This window comes from Aspergillus glaucus (genome assembly GCF_001890805.1).
Source record: "Aspergillus glaucus CBS 516.65 unplaced genomic scaffold ASPGLscaffold_18, whole genome shotgun sequence".
In the NCBI taxonomy this organism is placed as follows: Eukaryota; Fungi; Ascomycota; class Eurotiomycetes; order Eurotiales; family Aspergillaceae; genus Aspergillus; species Aspergillus glaucus.
This window is the reverse complement of record NW_019170470.1, coordinates 1-16,003: the sequence shown is the minus strand read 5'-3', so window position 1 is coordinate 16,003 and position 16,003 is coordinate 1. Positions and strand designations below refer to the sequence as shown.

At 48.5% G+C, this 16,003-nt stretch overlaps 5 protein-coding genes across 5 annotated transcripts; all 5 read left to right on the top strand.

Annotated features, from left to right (window-relative positions):
• Nucleotides 1-310: 310 nt before the first annotated feature.
• On the top strand, nt 311-1,391 carry ASPGLDRAFT_50013 (uncharacterized protein). The gene has a single exon (XM_022547221.1). It carries the CDS (start codon nt 334-336, stop codon nt 1,309-1,311), a length of 978 nt encoding a protein of 325 aa, XP_022398194.1. The 5' UTR covers nt 311-333; the 3' UTR covers nt 1,312-1,391.
• Nucleotides 1,392-1,538: 147 nt separating this feature from the next.
• Nucleotides 1,539-3,137, top strand: ASPGLDRAFT_50012 (putative alcohol dehydrogenase). The gene is made up of 2 exons (XM_022547220.1): nt 1,539-2,540; nt 2,588-3,137. The coding sequence occupies exons 1-2, from the start codon at nt 1,731-1,733 to the stop codon at nt 2,885-2,887; spliced, it is 1,110 nt and encodes a 369-aa protein (XP_022398193.1). The 5' UTR covers nt 1,539-1,730; the 3' UTR covers nt 2,888-3,137.
• Nucleotides 3,138-3,195: 58 nt separating this feature from the next.
• ASPGLDRAFT_50011 (uncharacterized protein) lies at nt 3,196-4,027 on the top strand. The gene is made up of 2 exons (XM_022547219.1): nt 3,196-3,718; nt 3,783-4,027. The coding sequence occupies exons 1-2, from the start codon at nt 3,404-3,406 to the stop codon at nt 3,942-3,944; spliced, it is 477 nt and encodes a 158-aa protein (XP_022398192.1). The 5' UTR covers nt 3,196-3,403; the 3' UTR covers nt 3,945-4,027.
• Nucleotides 4,028-11,104: 7,077 nt separating this feature from the next.
• On the top strand, nt 11,105-13,756 carry medA (transcriptional regulator medA; the record flags this gene model as incomplete). The annotated part of the gene is made up of 4 exons (XM_022548411.1): nt 11,105-11,110; nt 11,158-11,323; nt 11,405-12,906; nt 12,961-13,756. 4 exons carry the CDS (start codon nt 11,105-11,107, stop codon nt 13,417-13,419), a joined length of 2,133 nt encoding a protein of 710 aa, XP_022398191.1. The 3' UTR covers nt 13,420-13,756.
• Nucleotides 13,757-15,328: 1,572 nt separating this feature from the next.
• On the top strand, nt 15,329-15,993 carry ASPGLDRAFT_37815 (uncharacterized protein; the record flags this gene model as incomplete). Its single annotated transcript, XM_022544870.1, has 2 exons — nt 15,329-15,908; nt 15,974-15,993. 2 exons carry the CDS (start codon nt 15,329-15,331, stop codon nt 15,991-15,993), a joined length of 600 nt encoding a protein of 199 aa, XP_022398190.1.
• Between the last annotated feature and the right edge of the window lie 10 nt (nt 15,994-16,003).

Sequence of the window (16,003 nt, the reverse complement as noted above, 5' to 3'; positions counted from 1 at the left end):
GTGTTTTATATGCCCTGGTATCAGAATGAGGTAAAGATAAAGCTCATCACCGTCTTTGTTGAAAATTCACAAAAGCAGCAAAATTAAACTCGTTTTTATATGGATGTGGCCCCTGCATTGCTTAGTCATTTATTTTCTGCTGTTGTCATTGGTCAGTCTATAGTTCGTTTGGATATATGTAGACATCCTGTATGTAGACGTCAAAGAAGGCTTTCTGTATGTCTAAGAAAGCTGATTGTATGCGCCTGAAATGCTGCTACTTGTATTATATACCCATTCAGCACTCATCGTACTACAATGATCCAGACATCAGGCTCTGGACATCCCTCCATCATGGCTATATCTACCAGCTCTATCCCCCTCAGCTTATACACGACCAACTTACTATCTCTGTTTTTGTCCCTTTCCTTCACTTCAAGCACCGAGAAGCGCTCCGGAACGCCCACCAAAATGAGACGCGAGAAATCCATCCCCTTTGCCTGGTACTGGGAAGGCAGACCCCTCCGAGGAAACCAAATCAGACCAGTCTACACCGGTCCAGCTCCCTATTCTTCCAGTACACTTGCAAGCTGCTGCCCCAGTCACTCGGCTGCCGAAGCGGTCCATTCCTGCTCGACATCGACGTCGAAAGCCCACGAATGCCCCGATCATCAACACGTGGAGACTGACTGCTGTTCCTCCGAGACGTGCTGCGATAGCGCAGAGGAGGTAGAAACAGACACTTGTTGCTGCTCTGTGTGTTGCGATAACGAGCATACTACTGCTACTTCGGCAACCTCGACCTGCGCCCAGCCGTCAGATTGTTCTTCATCGTCGTCATCCTCTACATCGACAGCAAGCAGCACCCCCTCGACCATCCATTACCACGCACATGCGTATTTCCGCTACCCCGGCTACGACTGTCCGTCGCAGTCTCCGTATATTTCAGAACCATCTTGCACCTCCGCGTCATGCCAGAACTACTACTATCCGCCCGCGCCTGTGCCTACACCTGCACCCGCTGCTCATACAACCAAGCACCAATGCCCAGATTGCCCACCACCATCTCAAGCCCGACCCAAGATGAGCCGTAAAACCGACGCAGACACTTGCCACCAGTACCATCCCAGCAACTACTATCCGCACTACCCGCACTACCCCCGTACGAAGGCTCGTGCACACTTTGAGGAGCCCTGCGAAGACGGTTCTGACACTGCTACCATTTCGTCAGAGTGTTCGGAGTCTGTGCATGGGAATTGTGAGGATGCGTGTGAGTGCTGTGGTCCGGCTTGGTGGTATCGTGATCATCCGGCTTTTCGGAAGAGGTGTTAGTTTTCTTTGTTATGGGATGTGAGAGGATTGGTTTGTTTTGCTTTGAGTTAGGTAAAAAGTGTGAAAGAATGTCATCTTGCAATGATTAAATTGACTTCTCGTTTTCTTTGAGTATCGTAGCAGCTGATAACCTGATTATAAATGTCGTCTTTGAAGTACCGAGGTTGATGCGGATGATGTTTATATATCCCCGCAATCTCACCTCCAACGTCTTTTTCTTTTTGCTCGCTCAAATCAATTGCTTATTATATTCATATATGATATCAATTGTTATTAATAACTTTTCATTGCAATTGATCAATCGATACTCTCCGTTCTATTATCCAACACGAACACCAACGACCCCGCACACGTCGACAGTCGCAATTCGGCCTCCGTACACGACAAATCAATCAATTGAACAGATAACACAAAGCAAAATGTCCAAAGCAATCTTCCTCTCCACCATTGATGGTAAGCCCGGCAAGCCGGGCCAAGTTTACTACCCCCTCTCTCTCCAAAACCTCCCCAAACCAACCCCGCAGGGTCGGGAGGTCCTTGTGAAGATGACCGCCGCATCACTAAACCACCGCGACGTCTTCCTCCGCCAACATCTTTATCCAGGTATAACCTTCGACGTCCCTCTGGGCGCAGACGGTGTGGGAACCGTGGTCGCGACAGGCCCGGAGGTGTCGAACCCCAGTCAATGGCAAGGGAAGCGGGTCATTTTGAACCCGGGGACGGGATGGAAGGATTCCCCCGATGGTCCTGAGGATCCGCAGGGATATAAAATTCTGGGAGGGACCAAGACGTATCGCAACGGGACGATGCAGGATTATGTTGTTATTGAGGAGTCGGAGCTTGAAGAAGCGCCGGAGCATTTGTCGGATGCGGAGGCGGCTGCGCTGCCATTGACGGGGTTGACTGGATGGAGAGCGCTCGTGAGCAAGGCTGGGGAGAGGAACTCGGGTAAGGGCGCTGCGGTGTTGATTACTGGAATCGGTGGTGGTGTGGCGTTGATGGTGCTTCGTTTTGCCGTGGCCCGTGGGGCCGATGTTTATGTGACGAGCTCGAGCGAGGAGAAGATCCAGAAGGCGGTTGAGTTGGGAGCCAAAGGAGGTGTGAGCTATAAGGAGGAAGCATGGGAGAAGAAGCTTTTGGGTATGCTTCCTGCTGGCAAGACTTCTTTCGATGCCATCATCGACGGTGCTGGAGGCGATGCGGTCGAGAAGGGCGCCAAAATGCTCAAGGTAAGTCAATGCCAGTATATTCTTGAATATGCGCTGATGATTATTAGGCTGGTGGTGTCATCTCCATCTACGGGATGACAGTCTCTCCCAAGATGCCGTTCTTGATGCAGGCCGTCCTGAAGAACATTGACGTCCGTGGCTCGACTATGGGCTCTCGTAAAGAATTCACGGAGATGATCGAGTTCGTCAAAGCTAACAAGATCTATCCCGTTGTCTCGCGTGTGCAGCAAAGTGAGCTGGATGATATCGCGGCTCTTGACTCGTTGTTCGAGGATATGAAACAGGGCAAGCAGTTTGGAAAGTTGGTGGTTGAGTTTGGAAAGTCTGGTTCGGACAGTAAGCTGTAATCCTTTGGTAGTATTAGCTGGTTACCTAGAGCACTGGTTCTTAATAGAATGTACATTTCTGCTGATTGGAGGGCTGGGTGGTCGCTCCTTCCTTCTATCGGTGTTACCAAGGGTGCCATTTCCTTGTCATGACTGTACGCAACAATTCTTCTGCAATCCATCATCGTTTCTTCTCCACAGCATTGCATCCTTAATCGCATTGCAGCTTTATTCCATGAGCAAATCATTATTGAACAATCTAGTCGATTACCACATCTATCCAATATTGTATCCATCACCACTATGGTGGCCGATATCGTCAAACTGTACGGACCAGGCATGTCCTTCTACCTCTCGAAGACCGAAAGAAGCACCACAAATGCAGAGGATGACAAGAAATCGTCAGTCGAGGTCTGTTGACACCCGTGTTCAAGTTCTGAGAGCGACCAAGCAAAGCGACCGGCTACTAACATCGCTCAGAAATACTCTGCAGCTCTACAGGCACTCAGCAGCAGCAATCAGATCCTCGAGAAGAAGATGTCCAAGTTACGCGCGAGCACGATCCGTCTTAACCTCGATCTCATGAAGCTCCAACGACACATGAGCACCATGCAGCACGACTTTCTCACAACATGGCAGGCGGATATCCTCACCCTTCTCATCGAAATTGTGTACGCGCGGCTGCATCGAATGCTACCGGGGGGATACGCGGTCGAGGAGATCGAATTGTTGGATTATGAGACGTTGACGAGGGTGTATAGGACTGCGGCCAAGAGGATTCACAGGGAGAGGCTGCGGAGGAAATTTGGACTGTCAGCGAGGTATCACGGTGCGTTACAGAAGTACTGGGAGGTAAGCATATCACTTAACATCACCTTCTCATCAAGTTTTCATTAAGCTGATCATGCTGGCCAAGGTTGTCGAGTTTCGAAGCGAGGATCCCTTTCAGACGGAGTGTGTGTTTGCTCGGTGGTTGGTCGCGGAGAAGGGGGAGAATCCTGGTGCGTACGAGTTTTGGGGACAGTTATTTCCATTGTGCTACAGACGGACGGTCGAGGAAAGTGCTGCAATCTTTTGATGTCTCATTTTTGTCTCATTCTATCACTTGTCACTCGCTCTGTCTTTGGCTATGGAGTATTTGCACTATTTGCATATGGTGAATGAATGTGTTCCGTTCTTCCTGAAGATCCTGCCATCTGGCAAGTGCACTTCGTGCTGCAATTCTTCTCCAGGAGTAACTCACAGCCAGTACTAATCATAGAGAGTTGCCAAACAATTGAGATGGTCTTACAGATTCTAGATACTCAAAGATGACCGTTGAAGCTATACAAAACGTTGTATATCGGTGAGCCCCTAATCGTCACAATTACCCATTCAGGTCAACCCTGGATCCAGTTCAGCCAGCCATAAGCCCTCCGCACGGGCACATACAGGGCAAGAGTACTCCATAATTCTCTCGCGTACAGGGGGTACAAGGGGACCGTAAGTACGGAATACTCGGAAGGCTACCACATCGGTGCAAGTGCGTAGAATTTCGGCGGTCCCGGGCGACAAACCGGCAGCAGCCCTCTTACCCTACAAGGCATAGGCATGACATAGCTTGCACTAGCCAGGTAGCATCAGCATTTATGTGAGATGACTGGCTACGTTTCTGACGGCACGTTATCACGGGACCCTGACCTTTAGGGCAGAGCTCCGCCACGCGCTTGTTGACCAATGATGTCATGTTATGGTTCCACTCTGGGGGGCTTAGCTTAGCTAACATTAGCTACATAGTTAGTTATGTGAAGAGTTTGTTTGTTTGGGATAGGGTGCTGCTGTTCTGGGTATTGATGGGCATTGTATATTGATTTGATTGTTGATTGTTGGATTGATGTTGAGAGTAGTGTTGGTGGTCTCGAGTGGATTGTGTACAGCGGTTAGGGGATTCAGTAAGAGTGGGTATTATGGCACGACACGAGGTCCTTTTGAGCTTCTATGATTTTCTAGGAGGTTTGATACTCTCTTCAAAGAAAGTATATTACTATGTAAAACAATGCTATATGCCAAAACTCGGGTATATAATCGACTGCAGACTGGAGTCGGCGGTTAGGGTTCGGCACCCGTGCACGCTTGCTTAGCCACACCGGTAGGCTGTACAGCACGCTCCCACTGCACTTTACCAGAAGAATTTATTGTCCGAATGGAAAGTCGGAATTGAGATACCATTTTCAAGGAAAAAATTCGATAATTCCGAATTCCTATGCTTTGTGTTTTTTTTTTTTTTTTTGTTCTGTGGTGTACTCCCGAGAGTAAGGCTGTACGGAGTACTCCCGTGTGGTGTGTGCTTTACTATAGACGACTAAGGGTGTGATATGTCAACGCCAAGCTATCATATGTGCTAGCACGAGCTGAAGAAATAAAATTGCAGTAGCCTAACGTTTTTTTTAAAGGGTATGGATCAAAAAGACGTTATTTTAGACGTTATTTCACTTATCAATCTGACCATGGCGAGCTGAGTGTGGGAACGCTAACAATCCTTATGGGTAGTTTATTTTTTATTTTATTTTATTCTACTAGTAGAAGGATTCGCATGGCGAAAAGTACGGAGTACGGGGCGCTTTGTGATTTGGGTTAAGCTTAGGCATGAAATTTGGAATAAATGTACATTTGCACATTGGTATACGGCGTACTCCGGAGTACTCTGGTAGCCTCGACTAAGTATTTAGAGGGCTGATCAACAGCTGGTCCGACCGGCTACGCCACAGTACCATGTGGTCTGTTATGAATATGGGCGATTGGCATTGAGTTCTCATTCCATTTACCTAAAGTAGAATAACCCAGTCCCCGTCCCCGTCCCCGTCCCCTTAGCCTACGTAGTACACACCGCACCGCACCAAAACACGCCAACTATCACCCATAGCTCCAAACCTAAACTAACAAAAGGGGAGAATCGACTTCCGTATTAACGGGAAGCTGAAAACCCTGACAGCTTACCGAAAAAAAGAAAGAACCAACCCTAATTTTGAGCACATCATTAACCGGCCAATAAAAACCCCTCTACTACTAGAGTAGGCTTCTGGCTTGTTTCATCCCACCGGGATGCAAGGACCAACCAGCGTCCTACAGATTGTATAGTGCATACAGAGTAGGACTATTAGGGAACTCTGCTTATGGACTTGCGTACTGTAAGGTGGGCGCCAGACCGGTGCTGCGATGATCTGGTAGATCAGTGGTGAGGGGAGGGTGGTGATTGGGGGGAGGTGAAACATGTGCGGTTCGATGGGCTTATTTGGGTTTATTTTCCTTAGTACGCACTGATACAAGTACGCCCGCAGTAGCATTATGCAAAGTATTTTATTGAGTATCTGTAGCCTTGTGCGTTTCTTAGTTCCGAGCTGTAAGGAGGACTATGTCGTGCACTGGGGGTAGTTGACGATTCTGTACTGCAGTTCTTCTCCGTCCCTTGCGAAATCGGGTATGAAAATGAGACCACAGAATAACGGTAAACATTGACGTCAATGGAGCCGATACTCTCAGTGGTGTCAAAAAGTAAACTCTGTTATCGCGGTGAACCGTTCCTCGGTTGAGTTCTTAGGGTGGTTTGCTCGTTTATTTTTCACGGGTTATTTTTATACACATGCGCCATGGACGGCATTTACCCGAATGTTGAGGTTAAATAAATTACATGCATAACAAGCGCCGTAAAGTTGTATCTTTTCATTTTTTACTTTTTTTCCCCTCTCTTTTCTTTTGGTGGACTGAGGCTGTAATCTGTAACGGCAAAAAAGACCGCATGGGGAAGCCCGAAGGGGCGAACTAAAGTTTGATGCAGAAAGGGTCCCGGGATTTCGTCGGGGGTTTAAAAACACGGTACCCGCGGGGCAGGTTGTTATGGGTGTGTTAGGAATAGATGAACATGGAAATAGCATAGCTTTTTATCTAGATAGAATGGGATAGAGTATATCCGTACTCTGTAACTAGTTACGAGTTGTGTTCTTACAAATCTCCGTACTCCCGCCGCTTCATGTGTAGTTACGGGGTATCCTGATTAATCTAGCATTCATGACGAGGATTTTATATTCCGTAGTTTACCCATAATATGTCTGGCTCTCTGGTTGAAACCGCGGAATGGCATAACAGTGCTAAAATAACTCGTCGTCGAAGCCAGGATGTTCGACCCCTTTTGAGAGAAATAGTGATGCCTTATTGTATTTGACACCAGGGGGCCTGGTGGTTGCCGAAATTACTCCTGTCCCTGGCAGATAATGGAAAAGAGGGAATATCTAGATAAAACAGTATTCCGTACAGAATGGGCAGAAGAATAGTAGTGGAAGTGACATGACAATCTCATCGTGTAGATAGAAAGCGGTGAAATACTGCCGCCTTACAGAGCTCCCACAAAATCGCACAATGATGCTGATCCCGATCAGTGGTGATCCCCGGCCCACTGCACTGATAACCCTATGCTCAGCCTAACATCAGATGCAATGCAGACCTGTTATGCGGATATCGTACAGATTACTCTACCGATTATATCCCGAACCAGCCCTGTACCGAGTCAAGCCTCATCTCACCTCAGACACGAGCCTGACAGCCACCGTCATATTACATTCCTTTTTTCTTACTCAACCTGCCACTCCGATTTGTAACTCATTCGTGTGACCCAAGAAAACAAAAGCGGACACTGGTTTTCGTATAAATAGCATACTTCGAACTCCGAACAATCTTCCGGAGACAGGCAAGGTGGTGATTGGCTGGAGGGAGGCTGGTACATACGGAGGATTCTTCTTCTTCAGCTATGCCCGATTGGATTTAGTGCGATTAAGTGGAGAGGAGGAGAAATAATCCACTCAGCCCTCTTGTGAGCCAATGATAGTGCGTGGCCCTTGCATTGGTCCGTGAGAGCAGCATCGAGTCGATTGCTGGAAGGGGTAATCAGGGTAGGCCGGAGTCAGGCAGACTACTGGCGGTTGCTATGTTTAACAGCTTCCTGAGATCACCCGCTTATCACAGATCAGTGAAATGATTGGTTCCGGACTTGAGAAAACAGTACGAAGTGGTGTAGTAGAAGATGGTGAAATATGAGTGGTGTTATCGGGGATGACTCGTGTAAAGTATCGAATGTACAATAGAGTACAGAGTACTCTGTACCTGTACATATAAGTACTCTGTTAAGTGGACTGCATGCAGCACCGGGGCAATCGAACTCCTCGATTGGAAGATATCATGACTTCAGTCTGACAGCACAGCATGGGACGTGGTGGACGTCTCCACGGAGTTTGAAGGTACATAATACCCTCGGTTCCAAGCCCTTTACGGAGGACCGGTGCTAGTGGTAACTCTTCCGTATACTCCGTACACTCCAAAAGTTTCTCAAGCAGACACCTCCCACTCTACGAGACTGAGTGGGACGACAAACCAGGGTGCACCGGACCGGGGGTTTTGAGTCTAGCGCAGATGGGATACTGATTGGTTCTCGGAGACTGGAGGTCATGTGGGCCTGACAAAAAATAAAAACAGAGCGAGAAAACAGAGGCAGTGCAGGCACATATTTTTTTCTCTTTTGATGCCACCTCCGACGCTAAGCCTGATACCGGTCGGCCGGTCGGACTTTTGCCCGACTGCCGGTATTTTTTATCGTATTGCAATACGCCCACCCCTCGGTTTTCTTTTTCATCCCAGCGTGTCATCCCATGCTGATGAACTAATAAGAGGGAGGATAATGCAGATTATGATGGTAATATTTCTCACAATAATTACAATCGACAGGGGAGAAAGAAAAAAGAAAACAAAGGAAGAATACAAGGCTGGCATCGGATGATGCTGGTATTGAGGCTGGTATCGCTGGGTGCTGGATAACGGCTCCTCAATTTCTAAAAAAGGAATACATACATACTAGCACCCCAAAGGTGAACTCAAGCTAAAAGTCCTTGACTCTTTCTGGCTACTCCAATCACAGCCTCTCGTTCTTTGCTCGTACAAAATAAAAATAACTTGAACCTGTAAAAAAAATGTTTTGCACAGGCACTTTGTACTAGAAAAAGGACCCCCATCCGATCCGACTAGTCCCTGGTCCCTACTGTTACTACTGGTACTAAGAATTGTAGTAAGACTACAAGGTGCTTCTAGTATAATAAATACATGTCCTCCATCTCAAGAGCACATCCCCCGCCACTCCACTCAGTCCCAGCTTATTTTCTTCTTCGGTCTTCTACTACTTCTATTTCTTCTAATTCTATTTCTACCCCGGTGTACTCTTTTTTTTTTTTTTTTTTTTTTTTTTTTCTTGTCTTACTCCCATCTCTCCCAGGGTCTCGGGTTCACTCTTCCTCTTTCATCCTTCTCTTCCTACTCTTTACCTCATCTTCCTGTCCCATCGCCTGTGATGACGCTTTGAACGTCTCATCGCTTTCGCTTTCTCCCTTCGCCCATTTTGCTAGCTTACATTCACTGCTACACTCGCTTATTGCTATCGTCGCTGATTACCCATCACGCTCGCTACGTTGGATTGTTGGAAGCAAGAACCAAGAGACACCCCGTGGAGGAAAACCGAAAAGAGTATCACGAAAAAGGCGCTGAAACGAAGTCCGACGATAAATAAAACGAACACGAAAACAAAAAGGAATAGAAGGAGGTTATATAAAAAAGAATTTCCGAAACGCTGTCTTGGTATACTTGCTGTGGTATACCCTTCTTGATAATACCTAATCCCATCGGATGCTCCCACACTGCCGTCGTTGATCGCTGGAGAAAAAAAGAAATTCAAGAAGAATCCCCCCGTTTTCCTATCCGTTTCGACCAACAAGAAATAATTGAATAAAAGAGAAGGTGAAACGAAATCGACTTGAACTCCTGACCGCGGCGTTTGTTGCCCTCATAACCCTCTCCGCAGAGCCGTTTGCCCACTCAGTCGGAAGTGTAACTGGCAGATCTTTCCCCTCGTCAACCTCATCGTCAATCTGAATCTCTTGTGGATATCCAATTTGAAAAGGATTATCATCTGGGATCATCCCCTGCGATAGGAGATCATTGATCTGAGTCTGTCTCGGTTGAAAGCACCAGCCTGTTCCGAGAAACCCAATTCGACCGGAATCCCTTCGTCCACCTGCCAAAAAGGTTAGTGCCAATTTCCCTTTCCCTCCCTTTGCCATGGGTTACTCTTGTTTCTCTCGTTCTCTCGTCTCTCCGGTTGCTGGTGGTTGGTGCTGGTGCCTTGCATCGACATCTCCCCTTTCATCTCCCACGGGCTCCTTGCTTCCCCAAAAAGGAAGAGGTCGTGCCCATCGGAGTCCAAACCGTCGGGGAAGCGTGCGATTGGAGATTCATGATCGCTGCCCATGAGCTTGTCGTCCCGGTGGCGTTTCTTTCTCTCTTTCTTTTCTTTTCTTTTTTTTTTTTTCATATTTCGTCTCCCGGGTCCTGGGTGTTTGTTGTTGACATTGTCATTTCCCATAGGGCCTGTGCGAACCGTGGATTTTACATATTAGATTGGGAAAGGGTCTCAGCAGCTCTGAATCTAGTCCTTCGTCTTTTTTCTCCTCTCACTCTTTGTCCATTCGGTAGGTCCCGCGAGAGTCCTATGCAACAAGCCGGTCTTTCCTCCGTCCACCATTCTCATTAGCTCTATCTTAATTCGCGACTTGTCCCTCTTCGCTTTTAACCAACGTGCTCCCCCGTCTTGGAGTACTCTGAGACTCGTTTCGTTCAAAGTCATCAGAAAATCTGGAAGTGAAAGAAAGAGGAAGACACCGAAACATCTCCGGATCAAGTTTCTGGACACCAATATAAAGCGTTCTTTGGTCCAGATCGTGGGATATCGCCAGACTATCACTCATCCTCACGTCTATTGACCACCGGTGGCTGGTATTGGATCCTGCCACACCCCCTATCCTGCAGCCATCCTCTATTGGTTTCAGCTTGGGTCGTTGTTGATTCGAAGCGGTCTTTCGTGACGTCTCTTCTTTCGTTGAGACTGACAACCCGCTTCGTCTCGTCACTCGTTTTGTCTCGGAGAGCTCCCTGGTGACTTTCCGGCCCTACTGTCGTTTCCCAGGATAAATTCCCAGTCATTCGCTTCGTTAGAGAAATCCTGTCTCGTTGCAGTGCATCATCACTGCAACACCCTTCAAGCTGGCTTACTCGAAGGATCACGGTATTTTGGTAAGTCCCAACCATCCGTCAACCGCTTGTTTCGTTTTCTGTCTCTCTGTCTCTTCCCCTTCTAACTCCCTCTGTGTCTTCCTACTTGTTTTGACTATGCATGTATCCTCACCTGAGGTTTCTCATCACTAACACATTGCACATGACAGTTCGATCCCAACTTCCAAACTCCCTTAATTCTCGACGATTCGTTCGAGCTTTCGGATACTGAAGAGACACGGTTCGCTGGTGCATTTTCAGACGGCCTATTGGCCAAGTCTGAGCCAATCCTGTCTATGTCTGCCTTTCAGAAACCCCCGCAGATGGCCCTGCTAGGTATGTACTCCTGCCCCTCGCGGGAAAAGGGCATCTACCCTGCCCAGGAATGTGGCACTAAACCTTAATGTTTCTTGATAGATTATGGTGCGACACGATCTGTTCATGATGATGCCGCCGCTTATCCCTCGTACGGTCAGACCTCCTATGTGACCACTCCGCTCGTCCCTTCACCCATAGGGGATCAGGCAAGCCAGGTCTCCGACTGCGTGCCATACCTGGCTGGCGGGGACTACGCCAGCTCTTACGGCGACGCCGGCTCCCCTATACTTGGTGGCGATGGTAGCACCCCGATGCCAGAGGTCGTTTCCTACACCCCCCAGAGAGGCTGCGAAGATACCACTGTCTTCGTACAGATCCAGTCTCCTTACGACCTTCACTCCTCGACGGTGCCAATTACTCTGGTGTTTGGTTCTAAGAGATGCGAATGCATTCCCCACCTTCTCGGCGCTCAAGGCTCGTTGTCCCAGTATGCCATCTCCGCTCAAGCTCCGCCCTTCATTTCCACCGGATCCCCTTCGTTCGCGGTGCCACTGCAAGTGGTCATCGATAGCCAACCCTCGACCACGCTCCAAGTTGGTGTGTACACATACGAACAAGTTTCTCGATCCTCGCCATCAGATGCATCGCAGAAGAAGCGAAGAATCTCGTCCTTCGAAGATGACGACATTTCCCAGCCTATCAAGCGCCTCGCAGGACCTCCGATTGCCGCCCGAGACACACAGCAAGACGTATATCCGTACCGTGAAAGCCGCTCGGCATCGTTCTCGCCCTATCTGCAGAACATTCCCGCTGTGAATGGCTTCGCAGCGCCTTACCGTCCCGCTTCCTCGCCCAGAATGAGCTCTCTTCAATACTCCAATGTGTCGGCGACACCCCAGTCCGGCCTTCGAGCCCCTTCGCCATTGATGCCTTCCTGGAGTCCCTCCCTCATGTCGATGTCTAGCGATGTCCGGAACCCCGCCCTCGCTGCCAGCCACAGCCTACGTCCGCCCCAGGCACATTCACCCTCGATAGGGACAACCCCCACGTTGATTCGAACCTCGACCTTGCACCAGTCTAGTGGTTTTGGACAAACACAATCCTTCAACCCGTACGCGATGTACCCAACCAAGGCAGTTCTGAAGCTGAATGGTGACCTTGACACAATGGCGGATAACTGGACCCAAGATGAACATGATGCGAAGAGACGTCTTGTCCAGTTCACCCGTGCCCAGAGCGGCAGCACCATCCACGCTGACTTTGCCCCAGTCGCTCCGGAGAAACGGGCGCCCAACAGTATCTGCATCAGCTGCATCTACTGGGAAGGCAAGGATGAGTGCTTTGTGACCAGCGTCGACACCATCTACCTGCTCGAGTCGCTGGTCGGGGTGCGGTTCACCGTGGAGGAGAAGAACCGGATTAGAAGAAACCTGGAGGGATTCCGACCTCTTACCGTTTCGAAGGCCAAGGCAGACAGTGAAGAATTCTTCAAGGTCATTATGGGCTTCCCAGCACCGAAACCTCGCAACATCGAGAAAGATGTCAAAGTGTTCCCATGGAAGATTCTTGGTCATGCCCTGAAGAAGATCATTGGGAAATACGTGAGTTTTATCACCGAAATCTACTTGAATCCAGTAACTGACTTATCTCCATAGTCTGCCAGCTACTCGTCGACTGCCGCAGCTTTGCCAACCTCAATGATGTCAAACTATGGTCCTGGTTCCGACTCGGGAACGGATCCCCAGAACGCGGGGTCTCCCCAATCCGTCTCAGATACAGCACCCTCTTATGGCCCTACCATGGTCACGTCAGCCTATTCCTCTCCGGCAAACATCCCCATGACGCCTATGACGGGGAATTCTGACTACCGGACCGTCCTTCCGGCTGCCAGCCAGCCCTTCAACTCGATGCCGGCTCCATACTCGTACCCTCCTGCTATCTGTCAGCAGCAGACCCAATACGCGCTTCCTGCGCCTATCAACCGAAATTCCTCGTGGGATTATAACGGTTTTGTCAACAACCCGGCCCCAGTGAGTGCGGCTTCGAGCAATACTTGCTATAATTATATGGCGCCAATGTCGTATCCCCTGACTGATGCGTCAAATGGAGCGTAATCGCTCTGATATTTTCTCCTTTGTTTTCCTTGTTTGATTGTATTGACTTCGCACATTACATATTGGTCGGCGTTTTTTGATTACCCTTTTTGTCGTTTTGCCTGGGCCAATAGTGCCCGTTTACTTGACCGTGACCTGGTCATAATTCCGTTTTGCTGGACATTCTTCGAACATGAGCAATGGCGCTGGACCATACGCTAATGATGTTTCCTCTGGAACTTTGGTGGCGCTCTGTTAATACTTTGGCGCAGCGATTTCACGCCCTTCCTTTTACTTCTTTTCTCTTCTTGCATTCCTACATCTTGCATTTATCTTTTGTCTTAATGCCCCCCCCCCCCCCCCAATTTTTGCATTTTACGCTTCTTCGACGACATTCGTTCATCATTCATTTGATCTGTTGCATATATTTTCTTCCTTTGGGGCATTTGGATTTCACTCTTTACTGGACACTGTACGATATTTCGCATTAGCATGGCGCTGCAGTCCTTTTTCCTTTGTTTCGCAGGTCAAACGGGTTTACATTGTGGGATAGACACGGGATACTTCGGCGGACGAAAAACAGAAGGATGTACTTTTGGACATTTCTTTTCCTTCTGTGGTTTTATTTGACATACTATGCGAAACAGTTACTGACTGCTACATACATGTGCATAGCTTTTGGCGTTGTGTGGATTGATTCCCTTTTTTTTTTTTTTTTTTTTAATGAGCTGTTTGTCTTGTGGCTGTAACCAATGGATATTAGTGTTTATTAAGAATTTTGAATAATTATTGGCCCATAATTCTCTATGCTGGTTCCCTTGTGCATTCACTGAAAGAGAGAGATGCCCTAACTACGGTCAGGTTACAGTTGGTCCGATTACCGAGGCCGACAGACCTCTCATATACGGACACACACATTCGGTTTAGATAGCCAAGCACTCATTCCATCACCTTTGTGTCTATAGAGATCAATGTTATCCTCCTTGTGTAATTAAAATTCGTCGCCTACAGCCTCGTGCAGTCCGGATAATCGACTCCCCCGACTTCCCCGATACGGAGTTTTAACCGCTACATTGGTTTATCCGTTTCATCTTGCATGATCGAAATGCTGTTCCGAGTGTACTCACTGAGGTATCTAGTTCTAAACTAGTTTTGAGCTAGATAAATACTAATTCTGTAACGGCATGAACCACCTAACTATATAAGTGAGCGCAGTACTAAGCCTGTCGGCTTAGTATCCTAGTCTTTTGCTCCTGACGCAGCGGTTATCTCTTTGGAATGCGCCCTAGATAAGTGGCCGTGACAGCAATTACGTCTTAGGCTTCAGCAGGGAGGGATGTAACTAGTATCAGGTTTCATCCCTTTTTCATCATAAAAACATCATTTTTCATCTCACTGTGACAGCTTGACACTGCGTCAATGGCTCAGTGCTGTGTCAATGGCTGCTGCATCAATGGCTGACACTGACAAATGGCACCAACATACTAGATGAGTGGTGATGTCAAACAAACGCCTATAAAACCTCCATTTCCTGTAGATAGATTTCCTCTTCTCTTTCCTCCCCAGATTTGATATTTTCGTCGATGGCTACAATAGCTTAGATAGGAACTCCGTTCAATATTATCTTCTATTCCGAGCCCGTGACACTCACCGGCAAAATAAATGCAGGAAGTATTTTAACTGTGGTTGGGAACTAGTAAGGGGAGGCGGTAAAGTAAGAAACTGTACAGGAGCTCAGCTCACCGGTGGGACGGAACAAAGTTTTAGTGGGCAAACGTAGTTGATTTGATTGAGTGCCTATCGGCTCAGGCTAGCTATGTCTAACTACCGGGCAGAAAGCGAGGGCGGTCAAGCACGTGACCCGATGGGTACTAACACGGTACTAACACAAAGTGTTAGTACCCACCGCCTCCTCATTCACGCTTACACAATGAGCACCACGGGCATCAAGAAAAGAATTGCCCCCGCTACCCAGGCGCATTATCGCCTGCGCTCTACTAAACTGCGAAAGGAAAAAGGACCCAACCTGCCCAATGGAGTGGCGGACGCCATCATGCGCGAGGCCTCAGAGGCCCATGAGACCCCGACCGTGCCTCCCCTCGACCCCGCCCATCAACCAGTACAGATAGGACCAGAGACACCACAGCAGGCTCAACACTTTCCTAGCCTAGCCCCTGAGAACCAATACACGGGCCCACTGCCAGCGCAGGACACCCCCCCGGCATCCCCCACCCATGACCCCCCCCAGAGCCAACTGAGCCTTGAACTCCACAACCATATCACTGCTGCAGTGACGTCGCGCACAGCACAGATCAAGTCCACAGGTGATGAAGTCCTTGAACTTGTCTCAGGGATCAGCCAGAAGATTGCCAATTGGGAAGAGAAGGGTTTGGAAGGAGCGGCCTCCCTAGGCAGAGACGTCAGGACACTAGTTCTCAATTTCAGCAAGAACCTGGCAGATGGACACCCTGCTGAAGAAAGAGAACAACAACCCCACCCTCCCAAGAATAGTACCTACGCAGAGACAACAAGAGTTTCCCCCAGCAGTCCCGAAGCAAACCTGAAGCCAATCAAGAAACTGCAGACACAGCCTGAGAAAACCCCC